Source organism: Alexandromys fortis, unplaced genomic scaffold (assembly GCF_014885135.2).
Source record: "Alexandromys fortis isolate MF-2015 unplaced genomic scaffold, M_Fortis_MF-2015_v1.1 scaffold_35, whole genome shotgun sequence".
Taxonomy (NCBI): Eukaryota; Metazoa; Chordata; class Mammalia; order Rodentia; family Cricetidae; genus Alexandromys; species Alexandromys fortis.
In genome coordinates, this window is record NW_026067913.1 from 4,978,026 (window position 1) to 5,000,105 (window position 22,080).

The 22,080-nt window shown below is 36.1% G+C and overlaps 1 protein-coding gene across 3 annotated transcripts in view; it reads right to left on the reverse strand.

Moving 5' to 3' along the window:
• The window catches only part of Mipol1 (mirror-image polydactyly 1), a 221,057-nt gene that overhangs the window by 147,427 nt on the left and 51,550 nt on the right, over positions 1-22,080 (reverse strand). For all 3 annotated transcript variants that reach the window (XM_050138773.1, XM_050138774.1, XM_050138775.1), the window contains exons 2-4: positions 14,656-14,857; positions 13,086-13,218; positions 11,727-11,832 (exon numbers count right to left, since the gene is read on the reverse strand). In XM_050138773.1, the coding sequence (XP_049994730.1) occupies positions 11,727-11,832; positions 13,086-13,218; positions 14,656-14,789 (373 nt within the window). In that variant the 5' untranslated portion in view covers positions 14,790-14,857. The remainder of the gene's footprint in view (positions 1-11,726; positions 11,833-13,085; positions 13,219-14,655; positions 14,858-22,080) is intronic.

Sequence of the window (22,080 nt, forward strand, 5' to 3'; positions counted from 1 at the left end):
ATAAATAAAGGACATTGAGCCTATAATTCGGGTTCTTAGAGAAGCTAAATAAGAAGGAGAACCCAAAGAAAAACATATAGGCATCCTCCTGAATATTAACCTTCATCAGGCGATGAAAGGAGACAGAGACAGAGACCCACATTGGAGCACCGGACTGAAATCTCAAGGTCCAAATCAGGAGCAGAAGGAGAGAGAGCACAAGCAAGGAACTCAGGACCGCGAGGGGTGCACCCATACACTGAGACAATGGGGATGTTCTATCGGGAACTCACCAAGGCCAGCTGGCCTGGGTCTGAAAAAGCCTGGGTTAAAACCGGTCTCGCTGAACATAGCGGACAATGAGGACTACTGAGACCTCAAGAACAATGGCAATGGGTTTTTGATCCTACTGCACGTATTGGCTTTGTGGGAGCCTAGGCAGTTTGGATGCTCACCTTACTAGACCTGGATGGAGGTGGGTGGTCCTTGGACTTCCCACAGGGCAGGGAACCCTGACTGCTCGTTGGGCTGAGGAGGGAGGGGGACTTGAACTCTCATCTCACCTCATCAATTTCATCACCAAGTTCATTCTTTTCCTTTGTCACTGTATTTGTATCCTGAGATGCTAGAAGTTGGCTTATTTTATCACAGACATCATTCTTTTCCTGTCGTTTTATCCAGAGTCTATGAGTCACCAGCCAGAACTATTATTCTCCACAAATAGTCTAAACTTTTCTGTATATGGTCACTAAATTCCTTCCTTCTCACAATAGGTGAATCAGGATAATCTAATGCATTTGTCTCAGTAAGTTTGTTAACTACTTCACACCATGTGATGTTGGTTCTCTCTGAGAGTCTAGGACAGGCTTCCTAATTGTAGGTGTCTGCAAATTAGAAGTCTGTTCCAGAGAGCTACTTTAAAAATTCATCCTTATACTTCTGCTGCATAGAACAACTTCTGGTTACAATAACCTACTTGTCAGGGTTCTCTAGAGGAACAGAATTTGTAGTGTGTGTGTGTGTGTGTGTATTGTGTTTTATTAGAATGTATTACAGGGCATAGTCTAGGTAGTCCAAAAATGGTTGTCTCCCAATGGAAAGTCCTCGTATATGATATTTCTTCAGTACATAAGACTAGATGTCTCAGCTGGTCTTCAAAATAAGTTGGAATCCTTTAATACTAGCTTTAATATTAACAAGGAATGCCCCCAGGAGTAGGCACTCCTTGCTGGCATATTATATATGCTGCTACCAGAAGGTGTGGCCAATATTTAAGGTGGACCTCCACATCTCAAATGATCCAAAGAAGAAAAATCCCTCATCAGTGTTCACAGCTGCATGGGTTTTAGTTGGTTCCAGATGTAGTCAAGTTGGCAATCAATCAAGATTAGTCACCAGAGGTTCTCAACTTTCATGGTGGGCAGCTCAGAGCTGCCATTAATCCAACTCCAGGGATTTGATACACTTTTCTGGCCCTAAAGACACCTGAACACACGTGGTGCATGCACACACACACACCTTTAAACAAATATAGTATAAAGCGAAATCTAAAGAATGACAACTAACCTTAAAATTCAGATATTAAATCAGCTGTTGTTATTTCCCTATGTATCAAGGAAAATGTCATGACAGAAATCAGAAATATTTTGCCTGAAAAAAAGGTAAAACAGCATGTAAAAAGCCATGTGAAAAATTCAAAGCAGTGCCTGCAGATCATATCACAATAATTAAGACATGTGTCAGCAGCAGTTCTCCACGTATGGGTCACGGCCCCTTTGGGGGTTGGATGACCCTTTCATAGGGGCTGTATATCAGATATCCTGGCTATCAGGTATTTACATTACAATTCGTAACAGCAGCAAAATTACAGTTATGAAATAACAAAATTTTTACGGTTGGAGGGTCACTAGAATATGAGGATCTGAATGAAATGGACGCAGCAAGAGGAAGATTAAGAATCACTGAGTTAGAGAGTGCTCTCACATCATCATTTAAGCTCCTGTTTCCTCCTGTTATATAGCTGGCCTTATCTACACTATTCTTCTACCATGAATGAAGTCATCATCAGCTGTGACAGAAACTTCTATTCAAGAGGCAGTGCCCCAGAATATTTACTTTCCCTTCTTCTACTAAACAACTATCTCCCAACAACCACAACTCTTAATAGCTTAGAAAAACACTGTCTTATATGGTATAGAAGCGGCGTGGTATATGACAAGATACATCTTGTTTATTATCACTTTCCAAAAGTTCAGCTATATTGGTTTTATAAATATTTGAAATTATTTTAGTCATAAAGCTAGTATATAAAAAGACAAAAATAACACCACTTGTTTAAACTAGACAAAGAGCTCTTGATCAAATAAACAAGTCATGAGGATCCTAAACAAGTAATATTTTAATTCCACTACTGTCAAAACACTTAACACACATACTCATAATACGACTTAGTTTCTAATAATTAAAATGTGATTTAAGGGTGGAAAAGTCTGCTTAGGAGTTAAGAGCACTTGTTGCTCTTGCAGCGAACCTGGGTTTTGTTCCCAATCATCCAACCTCTGTTTCCAGAGAATTCAATGCCTACTTCTGACTTCTGTGGGCATCAGGCATGCATATGATGCATATATATTTGAGTAGACAAAAAGAGTCATAGACATAAAACAAGCAAACCTAAAAAATTTAACTTTGACTTTTGACAATATATATAAAAATAAATTCAAAATTCCTCTTTTTCAGTATTTTATAGTAGCAGGCAAAATAAGAAAGAGGCAAAAAGAAAACTTCTCCATAGCTTATTGCAGGCAATATACCATGATGACACAGTTCTCGCAAAGCATCATGCTACTCATTATAAACTACTTGTAATAAATATGCAAGCTAGACAGAATGTAAAATAGTGATGAAATTATAAATTAGCACACGTATATCATATCATCTTAAAAACTGTGCAATATTTTTAGTATACAACATAAAATACTGATTACATTTTAAATGCCAACAGATTTCCTACTGAAAATTCCCTATTTATATAAATAAAATGTGAGCAGATTTGTTGTGAAATTTAAATTATTTATTTAGACAGGATATCTGTATATAGCTCAAGGTGGATTAGAACTCACGTTCCCCTGTACAAGCCAACAACACAAGACAGCTCATGTATTGCATGCTTCACTTCATTTTACATAAGATGTTAGTACCTGATAAAAAGAATGTCTACTCACCTCTATGATTCAAGCTAAAATGCTTATTTGATCCTATATGATTAACAAAACTAGCTTTAATTTTCTAAGACTACTTAAGATCCAAGTATCCATATGTGTATTTGAAGATTAACACATGGATATTTGAATGCTATATTTAAAATGCTCCAAACACACACATGCGCCACATTCCGAATCTGGTTATAGGACTAGAGAGATGGCACATCACTTAAGATCATTCTCTGTTCTTTCAGAGGACCAAGGTTTGGTTCCCAGTATCCACATCAGGTGATTCAGGATGAGTTCCAGGGGATTTGGTGCTCTCGTCTGGTCTCTGAGAGGCCAACCACACACATAGTGCACAAAAAAATAAATGGAGGGCAAACACTCATACAAATAGAATTTTTAGAAATTAAATCTTGCAATATAATTAATAAAAATGTATTCAAAATTAAGGCATTATTGAATGGACATTTAAAAACATCTTTTAGGTTATATGTAAATTTGGGAGTTTATAAATCACCCAATTCCTTCTAGAATCCTGTACTTTTAAAGGATCAATATGCAACTCTCAAATATTTTTAGTAAAGAAAACTTAATTGTAAACACTGAGCTTTTCCAAGGTAGATGACTATTACAAAGTTCACTAGAAAATCAATATAGCATTTTAGTTGGAATTTGCTCATTAAACACCCACAGCTCTAATGCAAATTATGATGGAATGAATAAAGCAAATACGCATGCTTCTTTCTTTTTATTAAATGTAAAATCTACTGTTAATTGCATCTCGTATGTCATACAAACTTTTCTCCTTAACTATTAAATAGAAGCTTTAACAAAAGTCATTAGAGATTCTTTCTTTGACTTGAATAAATTTCAATATTTGTTCAGTAAAGGTTCACAGCAGTTAAATTACATTAACAAATATTATTAGCTACTATGTAAGCCAACCAAGTAAAATACTTATATTGTAGGTAAAACAAATCATTGGGTGTTTACAATAATATTTGGATATCTCCATTTTTAAACATGGATATCAAATACCCTATAATTCTTACTCAAATGAGGAAGATTCAGAGAGGATCACCCTCACCCCACCACTATCAAATACTCAAATTTGTTTAGTAAGCTAATTGTTTTCTAATATGGGCAAGAGTAAATATGAAGAAGCTGAACCATACTAAGCATGAGTTTATTGAGTCAAAGCAGGGTACATATTTTCTTAGCAGACCCAAGTCTATTGACAAACCCATATTCTACATTTTCAAGCTGCATTTAAGACATAGTAGGAAAGAGATAGTGTATTGAAAAATATTCTAGTTTAAACACTGGATCATGATTCTCTAAGTAACCTAATTTGAAAGATTGATATTTCTCAGAAAGAAGTATCTGCTCATAATGTCTGTGTGGTGGCTATTTAAATAGAATAGGCTGAGGCAGGACCAAGGCCCTACCCCCTGGCTGAGCCAGGTATTCAAAAGGAACAGACTCCAAAAAGCCAGTTCAAGCACTAGGGATAAATCCTGGTCCCACTGTCAGTGACCCCACAGACTGCCCAAAGTACACAACTGTCACCTACTTTCAGAAAAGAAGTGTGAGACTTTTTTGACTTCCCATGGGAAGATTTGCCATCTCTGAGAAGTGGATGGAGGTGGGGAGGAGGAAGGTGGGGGAGCAGGAGGAGAGGAGGGAGTGGGAACTGGGATAGGTATATAAAATGAGAAAAGATTGTTTTTTTTAAATTAATTTAAAACACTGAACAGGCTGAGTTAAAGAGAGAGACATCAGCGGAATTTCTCACAATGATGCCACCGAAGACGATCATCATCCCCAAATCACAAGAAACACATGCTATGTAGAAAATACCTTGTGAAAGCTAGGCCATGACAAACAAATCTCCAGCTTTACAGGAGGGGCAGCAACTTTTGGAGACACAGTGATGTCAAATGGTGTCCTTGCAAATGGACAACAGTGTCAGGAGAGGACCACAGGAACATTCCTAACTGTGGATATCAGATGTGTTTACACATATAATGTACCTTCCTTAGCATAAACTCTTTGTCAAACGCTTTAAAGTAATGACTGCGTCAGGCCAGAAACGAGTGAGCAAAGCCCACTCCAGGCTGCCTGACGCTTCTCTCAGCAGCGTCACAGCACAACCGCTTCTGCAGAACAGCATATTACAACTTCCTAAGTCTGAATTTGATATTTCAAGATTTTAGAAATTAGAAAAAACATTATTATTGTGCGTGCCCATTATGCTTGTGTGTACGTAAGTTCTGTTTGTATCACATAACATACTTATGTGTGTGTGTGGAAGTTCAGGAAAGTCTTGTGTGGAGTTGCTTTTCTCTTCCCACCTTTATGTGAGTTCCAGGGGAAAAGGTGAGTATTTTATGTGACCTAACTTTTATTTTTTCACATTATCAAGTTGGGAGTCTTCACGTATGTGGCTATATAATTTATATTTTAAGCATTTATATTGTCACTGAATAGAAAAACTGGGGTTGTAAGATTCAAGGACTATGTTTTCATCCTCTTAATAATCACAACAAAACTTCTATGCTCTTCAGAAAAGCAAATTTAAATTTTGTACTGTAGTAAAAATGAACTATCTTTATATATGAGATAATGTAAATGAGCTGTTTAGAAAAGAATCTGTATTTAAAGAGAAAAGGTACTGTAAGAAAAGGGACTGCACTGTCAATACAAGGAAGCTATGACATACACCCATTATATTATATTTCAAAATACAGTAATATAGATAAGATAGATAGATGATAGATAGATAGATAAATAGATGATAGATAGATAGATAGATAGATAGATAGATAGACAGATAGATGCACAGATAGACAGACAGACTTATAACCATGAGGCTTAAAAACTAAAGAGATCATTTGGCTAAAATCCAATATTGTCTTTATTTCAGTTTAATTGGAAGAGGATCTCAAATTCATCTTCTCCATGAGATATCAGGAACATGGATTTCTCTTTGTACCAAAGGTTAATAAGAAATGTGTCTGCAAAAGTCAAACAGCATTAAATACCAAAAACTGATTATTATTCTACAGGAGTTGTTCTGTCATTCATAATCTCTCCATGCTTCAACCTTCCACAGCTAATCTTTAATGGATGACATTCAGGAAAGGAAAATAACTAACACATAAAGCAGAGGCTCTAATGTGAGCTTTTAAGAAATAAAAAATAAGGCTTCAAAGAAATATCAATATTTTAAACATTATAAACGAGTACTGAAAAATACTGTTATATAAAATTTTCACAGTATCTGTATATAATTAATAATAATAATACAAAAGAGACAATAAGCACCAGGCAACACAACTAAAATTCTAGAATAGAGAAAATATTTAAGTGAGCAACATATTTTTGAAAGTTAAAAAGACATCACTGGCATAAAAGAAATTAGCAGATGCAATCAGGGAACAGAACATTATGTCTTACTATTCCCTCAGCTGAATTAAAACAATCCTTAAAATGTTTAGAGTTTAGCCACCTCATTTTAGTTGAAAAAAGATACTTTAAAAGTGTAAATATTTAATATTTCAGCTACTTTTCCTCTAAAATACACAGGTTTGGCAATGATGTTTTCAAATAATATCAAATGTGTGTAATTTAAATAAGTCAAAATGAATAAGAAGTCCTTAATAGGAACAATAAAACAAACATTTCTTAACATAGGGAGAGACTTCTCTAAAGCTAAGTAAAACCTCATTACTATACGTTTCTCCTTTATTTTCTTTTCCTGTAAAGGTCACTTATTTTTCCCCTGGGGAATACACACACACACACACACACACACACACACACACACACACACACACACACACAGGCTTTATATAGCTCAGGCTAGTTTTGAACTGGGATCCTCCCAAATGCTACAATAACAATTCCGTAACACCAAACATAGATTCTTTTTTTAAACTTCCTTTTTATTTATTCTTTGTGCCTTTTAAATCATGCCTCCTGTATCCACACATCTCCCCCCCACCCCATACCACCAATAAAATTTAAGAGAAAATAGGAAAAAATCAGGAAGAAAGGGAAATTCTCATCATGGAAGCTGTAGTGTGGCACAGTGAGTTACATAATAAGCCCCTTTATTCATACATTTTTCCATGCAGGTGTTCATCCCAAAGGATCATAGGTCTGGGGAAGCCCCTGGTCTCTACTGTACCATTAACACTGGAACTCTTTTTGGACATCCTGTTGCTGCACTGTGTTGTGGAGATCCTGCAGCAGCTGGATCTGCAGGACCCCCACCCCCTCCCATGCTGAAGCAGATCACAGATAGAGTGGATGTTGGGGTGGGCCAACACATAACCCTGGTTCTGGGCCTGGGTAGTTAGTTGCAGGGTTTGACAGCTTGCCAAATCTACCGTCTTTACCACCAGGGTGAGCTCTCCAGCATGACCCTGGCTAGTTGACCCCTTGCAGCAATGAACATGGAGCATGGCCATTTCTCCTGCTTTCACATCCTCAAGGTCCATTTTTCCACACCTGTACTTTCAGGGCCAGCTCTACTGCGCTGCCCAGGTGAAGTGTAAGGGTCATTCTGAGCGCTACAGCTGATGAGGGGTAGTGACAGTCCTCCTGCTCTTAGGACCTCAGGGCCAGCTCTTCCACCTGCCTGAGGCATTGATGGGTATGCGCCTGAGTGGGGATGAGGGCATCTCTCTCCCATCTACTCCACTGCATTGCAAATGAGCAGTGGGGCCAGTTCTCCCCCACCCACAAATGCGGGGCTGCCTCACCCACACCTCCACACGCAGGATTGGCTCGAATGTACCATCCAGGCAAGGTACAGCACCTGCTCTCTAGTGTTGCAGCTGGTGAGGGGTCAAACCTAGTTTCTTCTAGATAGTACCACACTTTTTCAGGCTTTAAAAGTTTAAGTATGAAGATCAGGGGGAATGAAAAGCGATGGAAGTAAATTAAATAATTAATAATATGTAAAATAAATATAAACTCTTTATGAAACAGACTAAGAATAAACACAGAGGCATTACCTGTTGTTAGAATGGGCAAGCACTTACTCCTCTACAAACCTGTTATGAGCACTTTCATGGTGTTTACTTGATGGAGAGCTCCAGAAAACAATGTGGTGTCATTTACTGAGACCTTCTATGAGCAAAGCACTTCACAAGCATCAGTCTAAAACTAAAAGCCACCTAACAACAGGTTTTAACCAATGCTGAGTGAGACTGTCATTATACATCTGAGAAAAACATTGGGAAAGAAAAGTATGACCCCAAAGTCTGAACACTTAACCACAATCAATACGTGAATCAAGTATTATGATTTAAAAGTGCTTGCAATTCAGAAAGAAATGATTAACAGTACAATTTTTTTACTCTTTTTCTGATGCACTGCCATTACCTAGTTCATAATGAAGCCTCAAGATACAGCTCTTTGATTTGTAATGAAATTTGCATTGTTCCTAAAAAGCATTTTAGGATCTAGGAAGGTGATCAGTGACTATGATGATAATGACGCTCCTAAATAGGAGGGACAAAAAGGGCAAAGAATCCGAGGTTTCTTGTGACAGTGGACATAACCAAGCTTCAAACGCTCATGAGAACATTTAGAATGATAATCTTCACACCGTGTAAAAATGAACAGCGAAACAAAGGAAGCTAGATAACAATATACATGAAGGCTTTCCATAGTTATACAAACCTAAACTTTTCTACTTCTCTAATTTTGGATTCACAATTTATTAAAAAGCTATAAAATACATACTTATCAATAGCATTTTTTCTTCAATCTAATGCCTTGTCTCCAAATTTTCTAACATAATTTTCAGGGTACTTCCCTTAAAGTGTATCCACAGTAAATCATTAATGGGGGATGTGGGTAGGTAAAGGCCAGCAGTTCTGTCACATGTTTTCCATCATTGCTCTAGGTCTTGTCTTTTTAAAGACTGGGAGACTCACTGAACCTGCAGCTGAATGGTTTCACATGACTAGCTATAGCAGTGAGTTCCGGGGACTTCTCTCCCTCTCTCCAGGCAATGATCCACATCTGATTTTTAACTAGGTCCTTGGAAATCCCAACTCAGCTTCATTAAAAGGCCAACAAATTTCATTCAATACATATGCATAAAGATTGCTTCTTTTAGCACAATATTGTTGTAAATGCTATTTTCTTACTACTTCTTTAAATTAATTTTGAGATATAAAAGACTTGCATGTTATCAAATATTGCTAAAATTTATTATTATTGTATCACATCTTATAACATGTATCAAATTTATGTAATAATTCCATCATTAGATTTTATAATATTCTTATAATCAGAACAAACACAATAAAAACATCTTATAAATTTTTCTATCCTATATACAAGAAAATGTCTAGTAGAAAGATTATTTGCCACGTATTAAAAAATTTTAAACCTATAAATATTTTTGCATCATATTTGTTATTTTCAGCTTTTAGTTTGGTGTTCATCCAGTATTTACCTTTTTATGGAAGCTGTTTTGTAAACATTAACATTTTGCTCACAAACAGTGTAATAGATACATGTATACTTATAGTTCACCAAATACACATATTGAAATAAAATGTGAAGTACAGTAATAAAAACAAGCATCCACACTTACCTGTATTATTAGTTCTTTTATGTTACAAGATACAAAGCATCGCTAACATATAATCAAAGTCCTGCATTGCTTCTCTTTCTATTACTCTGCTGATGTAATTGCTTTATTTCCCAGTGTTTTGCTTTGGAATGCTCTTCATACATATGAGATAGAATATGGGTTTATTAATACTTTATATCTATTTAGAGATGATGAAAATTTCAAGAATGAACTAGGGATAGAAGTTTTTAGAGTTTCAAATCAATGAAAGGTTTTCCCTGTTCTTTTTAGTCTCTAGAGTCCATTGTTATGTTTCAGGGAAACTATATAATCCAGGTATTTTCATCAGCTAGGTACAAATAAGAGATTTAAAACACCTCACATAGACTAAAACACTATTCTGTTATTAATGAAAGAAAACATTACTAATTAGAACAATTGAATTCCTTCCATTTTGTATGTATTATTCAAATTGTTCAATCAAAAATTCTTAAATATAACAATACATTGTGAACTAACTATAAGATAAGTATACATGTATCTATTACAATGTTTGTGATATAACAATACATAAAAATTTGAACTACATACTGAACTGTATTATTCAAAAATTAAATAATATATTTTACTGCTCAATGAGTCTCTTTAAGAGACAGGCTACTTAGTTATATTAAATCATTACTATGTCATTATAGCTCCCAAAATATTTAATTATTTCTGTAGTAGTAACATTTAGAAAGTTAAGATGCATATATTTCAAAATAAATCTTATAGTACTGTCCTAGTAATTAGTGTATACATATATGATTTTTATAAAAATTTAGGAACTTCCCAATTGTTCTAAATTTTTGCTTATATTACTCATTTTAATGTATTATTAATTTTCCTTAAAATATATTCTTATATTTCCCTATCAAAAAGAAACAAAAAGCTTATAGTTGTTTGTCATTAATAGAAAATTTGCCACCCAGTATTCATATAGATTATTTGTGTTAATCTTAATTATATTATCACAGGAATATTTATTTATAATTATCACCCACATTAATATTTTGAAAATAAACTATATTAATCATCTCTCTGACCTAAAATTCCACGATTCTTTTATATATGTAAACAAGTTAAGTAGTTTATAAAACATAATTATAACCTGAAATTAATCACTAAATAGTTTCATAAAATATATAATCTATAAAATACTTCTAAATGCTTATCTATTATTTTACAAATTTCACTTTTCTTAACACAGAAAAATAGAGCAAGAAGAAAAAGCTACGATGACACAGATGGAGATCACTGAGTTCAGAATCCAGTGACATATCTCTAACATGTAAATATGCTTTAAAATTTTCTCCATGCAAAGACCTGTGCATGAGTAAGACAGTTTCCAAAACCTAAGGCCGTTCTGTACAACATTAAAATGTGGCAACCTTTCACTTTAATCTCAAGGAAATATCTCTGTCATCATCTACATCATCAGATGTTAACCTATTAGATATATAAAACAGGTTTTTTTTTTAAAAAAAAATCAAATGTAGGTTTCCATTGGTAATGAATATAGTGCTATCTATCTAATACACAGGAGAAGTATTTCCTCTCCAAGAGCTAAAACAATAAGCGGTGTTTGAACTGCTGGTTGAAAGGTAGAGGCCCTGGTAGTCATTATTTTCCCTTGTTTGTTCAGGCCCTTCCAACAAAACAAACAACCTTTTTGTGATTGGATTGACATGGTGTTAACAACGCATTTAATGCCCAAATCAGTGTGAATACAGGTAAAGCCCTCGCTAATACCAGTACCAGGATGTTAAAGCCACCTATTTTCTAAGCAGCCAAAAGGGAAAAAAGCTTCCCCTCCCTTGGCAAACAAGGCAATGAGCTAGAATCCAGCAGCACACATTCTCCAGCCACCTCCAGCTCCACATGAGCACCCACCCATCTCCTACCTGCTGTCCTCTCAGCCATTTCAGCCTCGGCGGCTTTCTCCTGGAGTTCCAACTTAAGCTCTAGTTTTCTCCTTTCTTTATCTTCTTTAGTCAATTTTTCTTGAAGCTAAAACAAATTTAAAAGATTATTCTTATCTGATAAGCGCCTTCTATACATAATTCATTTCAAAGTAAGATTTTGTTGTTCTTAAATCCATATATAATATTATATTTAATTACTTAAATACACTGACTGTGAGGGGAAAACATTAAGGTTGCCATATACTCGTTAATATACTACCTCAAATAATATAAAAAATAAAAAAAATTTAATCTACACATTTGTAGATGTGCATATAGACATAAAACAGAACACCAATTATCACTAAAAATACCTACTGCAGAAGCTGCTTCATTCATTCCTTTGTCTTAAAGCAAAGGATTCTAAATGGCTCTACCAATCCTTAAATTACTAGCAGCACGTTTATGCTTCTCTTAGTAAGTCCAATATTTTGAAAACAAATCAATTGAGTCAATAATCTCAATATCTGATACAAACCTGACTGGGAGTACTACCTCATCATATTTCATTTAATTGACGCTGTCACCTGACTAAAAGTTTGCATGTAACAAGTTCTAAATCAAACTGCAGACAATATCTCACACTCATACAGAACACTTTTTATTTTCTTTTCCCATTGTTCATGAGACTTTTGTCACCTGTGTTGTGCTCCGTCAGAAACAAGATCCATGCTTCAGTCTGATTAGGCCAAAAAATGAAAATATTAAAATCAGAAAACTATACAGAATTTTTAAGAGAATCCATAGAAACTGAACATTAGTTAATAAAATTTTTGCAGGCCAGAGGTATGTTGAGGAAGAACGAGAGGAAACAAAACATGTCATGTACGTTGAGCTGAATGCATGCAATGGTATAATTAAGATACAAGACATACGGCATCATTTGCAACTTTGACACTTGGTTACATATATCACGGAAGTGAAAGAACGCACAGATACTAAGAAAAATGAAGAAAAATTAACAAAGTAGCGTGAAAATAGCTGATAACATAACTCATATACCATGGAAGTAAAATTTTGCTACGGTGAAATTTGAATATTTGCTTTGTAGCAACATAAATTACAAGAGCTTTATGGAAAATGAGTGGTGTTACAAAAGCAAAAAAAAAAAAAAAAAGAGCTTATTTTCATAGCCAGTCACTTAACTGAACCCAACCTGGATGGCAAGACAACACAAGCCTACTGTTGAGGCATTAAAACACAAAATAAAGTTGAGTAATAATGAACAACAGGGAAAACTGAAATAGTCAACAGCTAAGACAATTTTCGTAGCAATTAAGACTTTTTATACTTCTATACCTTTTTATTGCTTGTTCTGAGAATTTCCAATTCTTTTTGAAGATATGCTACCGATGTCTCTTTATTTAAGTCTGGGATAACTTGAGAAATCTCAGATTCGTAATTCATAGCACTCTTTCCACATTCCATAATGCTACAATAAAAGAACATTGTTAATGATTAATATATAGGATTTCACAAATGGCATTAATTTCTTATTAACAATAAATATGTAAAGTTTAAGTTTAAACTTTTTCATGTAGTTAAAAGTATGAGGGTTATAAAACAATAAATATGTCAACTTACAGATATACCAGTTTCTCAGTGGAGAAAATTTAGTTTGTGGATAACACATAGTGATCCCAAAGATCACTGGTAAAGTATACTTGACAAAAGAGTTCAGGTTTTAGAAGCTACAAATGTTTTGATTTGTGGTTCTGGTTAGGATCAACTTATATTTTTTGCTTTCCTGAAAAAGGAAACAACCATTTTCTCAATTTTATTAAAAGAGTAACATATCAATATTTTAGTTATTAAATTAAAATTAATTTTAATTAAAATGAAAGAAGACATTAAAATGAATACCTATTCTCCAAAGACTTCACAGTAAATATATTCTACAAGACAGTTGATAAGGATACCTGAAAGCAGGTAGTATAAAGAAGAGAGGAGACCAAGATGGATTGTTTTCTGGTGTTATGGTATTGAGTATGTAAACTCTGATGGGTGGTAAGTCACCTAAGCCAGCCTTTGGCACAGTCAGTCAGTGAAGGGTCATTACCATGCTCTCATAATGAATTGTACCCATTGTTTCATCATTCTTGCCTCTCTACCTTAAAAATATACACCCAATTGTATCTAAGTAGGAATCTGACACGAAGGGAGAACACCAATACAGTTATTGATTTTACTGTGTATTGATATCAACGAATATATTTTACTGAGTAATTTCGAACAGAACAGCAACCCAACAAAAAAAAAAAAACTTTTAAAACAGTACTCTAGAAAAATGAAAACAGAATTATGGTGCCATGTTCAAATCTAGTGCTATCTTTACTACACATGGTCAATTATCAAAGGAGCATAATCCCATTCATAACCAACACAGGCATCGGAGATTCAAATTTCTTCACAGTGGATGACTTAATGCTGCAGAATGTAAATTTATAAGAAAGGCCAAAGGTAGACAGAGTACAGGGTAACTTTAAAAGTGTTCAGATTTTACCAAACAAAGAACAGAGAGCGATGCAAAAGCATCTCTGAACAGATTTGAGCTTTGGTGAACAATATCTCATATCAGTTTCACAAATATCCTTATACCCATAAGGAAGAGCCACAGAAATAATATTGCGGAAGAGCCAGACATCACTGATGTCTTTAGACTTGTCTTGTGCTGTTGCTCTCAGCGCTCTACACACATTATAGCAACATCGTGGTAGAAATAGAAAGCCCTTGTAGGGTCCTAAATTTGTTTATAAGTCACTGACACATTAAATTTATCTCACGTGGAAATGAAGAAGAGGGACAACATATTAAAGAAATGTTGTTCCAACTCTTACCTTTTAGATTAAACACTGAAATCAACACGCACCTGCACTTTGTAAATGGCCCTTCATCTGGATAAGATTCCATGGCACGTATATTCCCGGAGTTCCTCGCTAGTGGTTCAAGGTCCTCAGATGTGACTTCATTGCCTAACTCATGCATGTTTTGCTCAGAATTCATAGTCAGCTGCTTATCTACTGAAGCACTCTCACTTCCCACTGAAGCCTGTGTAAGGCAAATGGCTGTGTCTGCACAAAAACCAAAGTGTATGATACATAAAAGGACAGAGCCAGATAGGAAAAGCGTTGAAGTAATAAACACTCTCATAGCTTTTACCACGATTACTAGTCTTACTCTGCTGAAGCTGATTAAGTGTCTGCAGGTGTGTTTTCAATTCCCTGAACAGAAGCTGTTTAGAGTAATAGCTTACACAACAGGCTACGCACTGAGACGTTGGCAGAGCAGGCCATGCCTGTGTTAACTGAATTGTAGTCTCTGGGACTGGGATCAGCTCCTGTTTGTTTGTTTGTTTTGTTTTGTTTTGTTTTGTTTTGTTTTTTCGAGACAGGGTTTCTCTGTGGCTTTGGAGCCTGTCCTGGAACTAGCTCTGTAGACCAGGCTGGCCTCGAACTCACAGAGATCCGCCTGCCTCTGCCTCCCGAGTGCTGGGATTAAAGGCATGAGCCACCATCGCCCGGCTCCATTTTTTTTTTGTAGTTGTTGAGGCTTGCTAGTCAAGTATGTGATCAATTTTAGAGAAGGTTTCATGAGCTGCTGAGAAGAAGGTATATTCTTTTGTGTTTTGTGTTTGAGTGAAATGTTCTATAAATGTCTGTTAAGTCCATTTGAGTCATGACATCTATTAGTTCTCTTACTTCTTTGTTAAGTTTCTGTCTGGCAGACCTGTTCTTTGGTGACAGTGGCATGTTGAAGTCCCCTGCTATTAGTAATGTGGGGTTTGGTATGCGAATTAAGCTTTAGAAATGTTTCTTTTACATGTGTGGGTGTTCTTGTTTGTGGGGCCAACCACAGAAACAGCTGACCTGAGCTAGTAGGAGCTCACTGACTCCTAACTGACAGTGGGGAAACCTGCATAGAACCGAACTAGGCCCTCTGAATGTGGGTGACATTTGTGTGGCTGGGGCAGTCTTTGGTGCCATTGGCAGTGGAACCAGGATTTATCCTCAATGCTTGAATTGGCTTTTTGGGACCCATTCTCTTTGAAGGGATGTCTTGATAAACCTAGATTTAAGGGGGGGGACCTTGCTCCTGCCTCAAAATGACTCCCCATGGGAAGCCTTACCCTCTTTGAAGAGTGGGGGGGGCAAGGAGAGTGGAAAGTGGGAGGAGGAAGAGGACGGAAGGGAGAGGGAACTGGGATTGGTGTGTAAAATGAGAAAAGAGTGTATTAAAAAATAAAAAGAAAAACTAATAATTGGATAAGCTATTTTACACTGCAAAAAATGTTTGTGATAAAGCAAGAACAGGAATAAAATTATAATTGTAAAGTTTAAGAAAAATAACTTTAGAGTCTATGCTGTTCTGCTGTTTATAAGGAACAAAGACTCTGTCAAAGGGGCAGAATAATCCAGGAGTCTGAGGTTACAAAATCCCTCAGATTCCTATGACAGAACACACCAACTGTGTTAGATTCTTAAGTTCTGGCCCATTAAAACCAATTATCCCACTATTTACAACTTGGTTCACTTATCTACGTATATATTTCTTGGTCTAATTTAGCATCTTTCTCTATCCAAAGTTTTATTCCTAAAGTTCTGTTTTTGTTGTAGATGCTTCATTGTTTTTTAATCCTACCTCTGATAGCTTGTTGCTATTTGCCATGACAGTTATAACTTTTCTATTGGTTTAACCTGTCAAATTATAAAACCCCTTGAAATCTTCATAGATCACCATCATTTCACTGTGACCAGCCTCCATTCCAAACTTCTAGAGGAGATATAGAGGCTTCCAAACAAGAGTGCATTTGGTTTCTTCACAGATCTTAGTCGTTATGATATTTGGAACAATAGTAAAATAAATGCATAGATTTCCGACACTTCTTTTTAATTTTTTAAAAATTATTTTATTGTGTGTGTGTTTTACTTGTATGTGTATCTGTGTATCACTTGTATGCCCATGAAAGTCAGAAGAGGGTGGCAGCCCTACTAAAACAGCAGTTGCAGTAGTGAGCCACCATGTTGGTACTGTGGAAGAGCAACCACCCAACCCCCGTTCTAAGATTTCTTGGTTTTAATTTTAAAATGTTTCAAAATGTTAATAGTTTAGAGACCATGGCAGGAGGTATGATAGACAGTGAATTTCAGGTAAGCCTGGGCTCCAGAGTGAGATCATGTACTAACAATATCCCTCTCTCTCCAAAAAACACTCTCAAAAGTTAATATTTGAAACACTATATATATATATATATATATATATATATATATATATATATCCCATACTGTGTGGTTTAGCTCTTTTTCTAATTTTGCTCAGTCATAAAACCTTTCAGATTCCTAATTTGAACTGTTCATCTGACATTTGGAGTCTGCTCTGCAAATCAAACTATCTATACTCTTTTATTGAGAATTTAATTTTACTTCAGAGTAAACAAGGCTGATTTATAAAATCTTTCCACCTATCTGCCTGCACTTTTTTATTTTTTAAAAAAAAAATCAGTTTGGCAAATACTATTTCATCAAATTAATGCTAAATATTGAAAAGTCCTTTGAATGTTCTTTCCTACATTATCCTATATAAGTATTTAACTATTATTTGGAAATGTGATCTTTTGAATTCTATCATATTTTGATACTATTGGTGGGAACCACAGAGTGCAATATACTCTGTGGCGGTGCACTAGGGAAACAAACAGAAGGAGAGAAGAGACATGTCTATGGAGGGCTCTAGTACAGTTATGATGAGAAACTGACACAATGATTTGAAAATTTGAATGTAACAAGGACCAAGCAAGGGATGTACAAATGATTATATTAAGATATATGCATAGGATCAAAAACCCATTGCCATTGTTCTTGAGTTCTCAGCAGTCCTCATTGTCCGCTATGTTCAGCGAGTCTGGTTTTATCCCAGGCTTTTTCAGACCCAGGCCAGCTGGCCTTGGTGAGTTCCTGATAGAACATCCCCATTGTCTCAGTGTGTGGGTGCATCCCTCGCAGTCCTGAGTTCCTTGCTGGTGCTCTCTCTCCTTCTGCTCCTGATTTGGACCTTGAGATTTCTGTCCGGTGATCCTACTGCACGTACTGGCTTTGTGGAGCCTAGGCAGTTTGGATGCTCACCTTACTAGACCTGGAGGGAGGTGGGTGGTCCTTGGACTTCCCACAGGGCAGGGAACCCTGATAGCTCTTTGGGCTGACAAGGGAGGGGGACTTGATTGGGGGAGGGGGAGGGGAATGGGAGGCGGTGGCGGGGAAGAGACAGAAATCTTTAATAAATAAATAAATAAAAATGATGAGATCTAGTTAGGAAAAAAAAGATATATGCATACTCAAGATTCAGCTCTAGGGAGACATTACAAAGGTATTAGCTCCGAAAATGAAAAAGAAAGATTGAGGAAAATAAATGAAATGGCAAATGGTTAGTTTGGCAATGAAAAAGCTGACAGATAGTAAGAATAAAACACCTAAAGAAAATCAGTTTCCAGGGGTCATTGTAGAAAGAAGGAGCAAAAATATGTTAAGAGCCAGAGCAACTGGGAGTTTACTGTGAAGTTGTATCTCCTAGAAATGTCAGAAGTGACACCAATCAAGTCTCCCATGAGCTGAACAAAGATAACAAAAGACCCGCTGAAGAGGACAGGGAAAGCCTAGAAAGCCTCCATCCTACACAGAGGCAACTAAGGAATATAGAGAGTAGGACATTCACAACAATTGGTTAACCAAAACCAAATGGTCAGTTGTATAAACGTATACATACCCATAAAGTTATACAGAATGAGTAGTTTTCATTTACATATCTAGGAACACACATACTTACATATATGCATACATACATACACATATAACAAGAAAGCAAGGGGGACATGAAAGGCTTTGAAGGAAGGAAATGGGGAAATGATGTGCCTGTATTATAATTTCTATATACCAATAAATAGGTATCCATAGATAAGTATAGATGTATCTATATAGATACATCTTTCTCTCTATCTATAGACGTGGTTCTCCTTCTTCCTTAGATTGCCATCCACAAGCAGAGAGTGACTTGAAGTGGAACAGCGTTCAGACGGCTGTGGATACAACTGAGAGAGCCCTTGGGAGATGACTTTAGTGAATCAACTCAACTTTATTCCAGAGAATAGGAAATATGTAGGATTGGGAAGCTTGGGGACAAACCCTAATTTAAGTGGCACGCTCCTATCATAAGGTTGGGTTAATGGAAAAGCTCCTATACAAGTCTTAGTTACCATGTGTGCAGCTGGAGAAAAGTAGCAGGAAACTGTGCCAAGGGTCATGCTAGCAGCGATAAGTCCGGCCTCCAGGCTCAGAAACAGTCGTCAGATAAGGTCAGTCCTCCCAGCCTTCAGAGAGACATCCTCCAGATAAGGGCAGGGAGAGAGCAGGAAGTCTCACTGAGGAGGGTGTCCCAAATGTTGACAAGCTTTGGAGAGAGCTGACAGGATATTATAGACAGCAACCTCTGACCATCAAGACCTTCCAACAAGAGAGAGATTAGATAGATAGATGGATGGATGGATAGATAGATAGATAGATAGATAGATAGACAGACAGACAGACAGACAGACAGACAGACAGACAGATAGGAACGCAGAACTAGAAGCCAGATGTGGTGGCACGTGCCATGCCTGTAATCCCAGCACATGAGAGAGGAGGAAGGAGAATGCCACAGGTTCAAGGCCAGTCTGGTCTTACCAAGCTTTAGGTCAGCCAAAGCTACACAGTTAAACACCGCATTTTAAAGGCTTCTAAATAATAAAATAGAGTTTATTTCAATAATATTTCAAAAGGTTTTGTCTTAAGATCCAGGAGGCAACTATTCTTTAATTGGCAAGGCTCCAATGGGTAAGAATTTTAGCAAAACAGGTATTTCTTGTATAATGTTGAGATGAAAAACTTCTAAAATGAGTGACAAGTTAGTACAGCGAACAAGATAGGTCTCATCTAGAAAAAGGGGATGCAATTTGGAGAAGTGGTAATCAGGACGAAGGATGCTGGAAATGTCACTTTTGAAGGCACCAAAGTCATTGAGGAATGGTAAGAAGTGTAGAGAAGAAATAGAAAACAAATGTAAATCTCTTCAGTGGCTACAGAATATGCTAAAGTAGACAGAAAGATTAGAAACAAAGAAACAAACAAAACACAAAACTGATCATTGGTAAAAAGTCTTTTCCTATTTTTTATTTTGAAACTAATGTGTGTATAAAATAGTTAATAAACACAGAAAGTAGTCCTATTAACTTTGTCTACAACCTCTCCTCTCCTCCATCTCCATCGGCCTACTTGTGATCTGTCATGCCCATACATGTTTTCTTTCCTGAAAAATTTTAGAGTATATTGCAGTATGCACTTTGGCTTCTGGGTACAATTAAAGTACTAATCTAACCCCTTGCAGTTTCCTAAATTTTATCTATCTTATCCAAATGCTACAATAAATAAAATTTCCGACTTAGTGCCTCTCCCACTCTGAGAATAGACTAGCACACAGGAAGTCTGAATTCAGTCTTTATTTTCCCCAGACTCAATCTGAGGAGAAGGGGGTTTTAAGACAATAGTGGAATGAAGCTGTCAAAAACTTAAGTCGAACTTGTATTTCCAATCAATTCTGAAAGAACTATGTAGAAACATGAACACGAAAGCCAATAAAATGCTATAGAGGTGAAGTTGTGGGATGATTCTGCACAGCAATCAGTCTGTTAGAAAGACAAATATTAAACAAAAGACAGATGTCCACTCTAAACCAACTCTTATCTCTGAGCAGACAAAACTTGAAACTGAAAGTCTTCTATTGAAATTCTTTCTCGCCCTCTCTCCCGTATTTAATATAGAAGCTCTCTTTAGTAATCCATACTAGTGTTTAATCAATGCCATTGTTAACTCTTCTGCCATTATGGCTAACTGATTTAATATTATTTAAATTCATCTATCCATATGGGATTAGATAATAACCTCTTCTCATAACTCATAAGTCTACGAAGTCTTGATTTCTTTATTCAACTTTAAGCAAAAAGGAAAATCCATATGACTATTATCATGCCTTCGTTTGCTCTCCTGCAGACATGGTTTTATATGCCATATACACCTACCATTTCAATTATGTTTTTGAAATTTTGTCATTACTATCTAATGCTATCACTGTTGTGCTAACTTATCATGCAACTATTTGGAATATTCTGGATAGCTATTAAAAGGTGGTACTCTAAAATGTCATGCATTGCTATTGCCAAAGGAAGTTATGCATCTGGACAACATGAGTGGAATTGATGCTGACCTTTTCAAATCAATACTTTTTGGAAGGCTAGCTACAATATAAGCTTTGAAGACCTCATCTCTCTCTAGTGGACTTGGGTATCATTTCAAAAGATGATTTTCATGATTGAAAAATATGGAGATATCAGTATTGTCAACAGGCTTACTGTCGATGATTCAAATTATGATACCATTTCCTTATCTAGAAAAGAAAGCTCTGAGATCCTCTTTGGGTTGGCTCATTTCTCCATAAAATTACAAAGAAATGTATTATCTGATGTTTCCTATGAAATCAGAACTCACAGCTCAAACTAAGAATTATTTCTTAACAGAAGTGATGAGGTGGCTAGAATCAAACAGGGATCCACAGAAGCTGGGGAAGTCTGTTCTGTCTGCTTCGCAAATAGTTTGTGACAACTGGTATCTGTGTAAATGGATTTGATGGTCCCCTCGGGGGGTCAATATTGTTTACAGAGCTGTTTCCTCAGAGTGGTTGAACTAGAATCATCCCTAAAGATCCTACCAGGTTACTAAGAATAGCAATGACCTAGTCACCTGAGAGCTCAAGAACAGAAAAAGACAAGCATATAAAAGGAATATTGGCAAATACATTAGAATAAATGAATCACTATCTAATTTTTAAATATCTCCTTTTAAGATTATAAAATAATTATATCACTTCTCCCTTCCCTTTCTTCCCTTCAAACCCTCCCCTAGAATTCTCCTTGATATCTTTCAAATTCATGATCTCTTTTTATTAATTGTTATTGTATTAAATTATATGCATATACATATACATTCCTACATATAATCCACTCAGTCTATATAAAGTACAGTTTAGGAGATTTCATACCTAAAATTAACTAATTAACTAGTGAACATGTTGTTATTCTGCTTCTGACCCTTGCTAGCCATTTATAAGCACTTCTTTAAATTCTCCTCTGAGCGGAACCGAGGAGGCAGAAATAATTACATTTACCAACTGATTCTAAAATATAAAAATAAACTCTGTTGTTTATTGTTTTATTCCT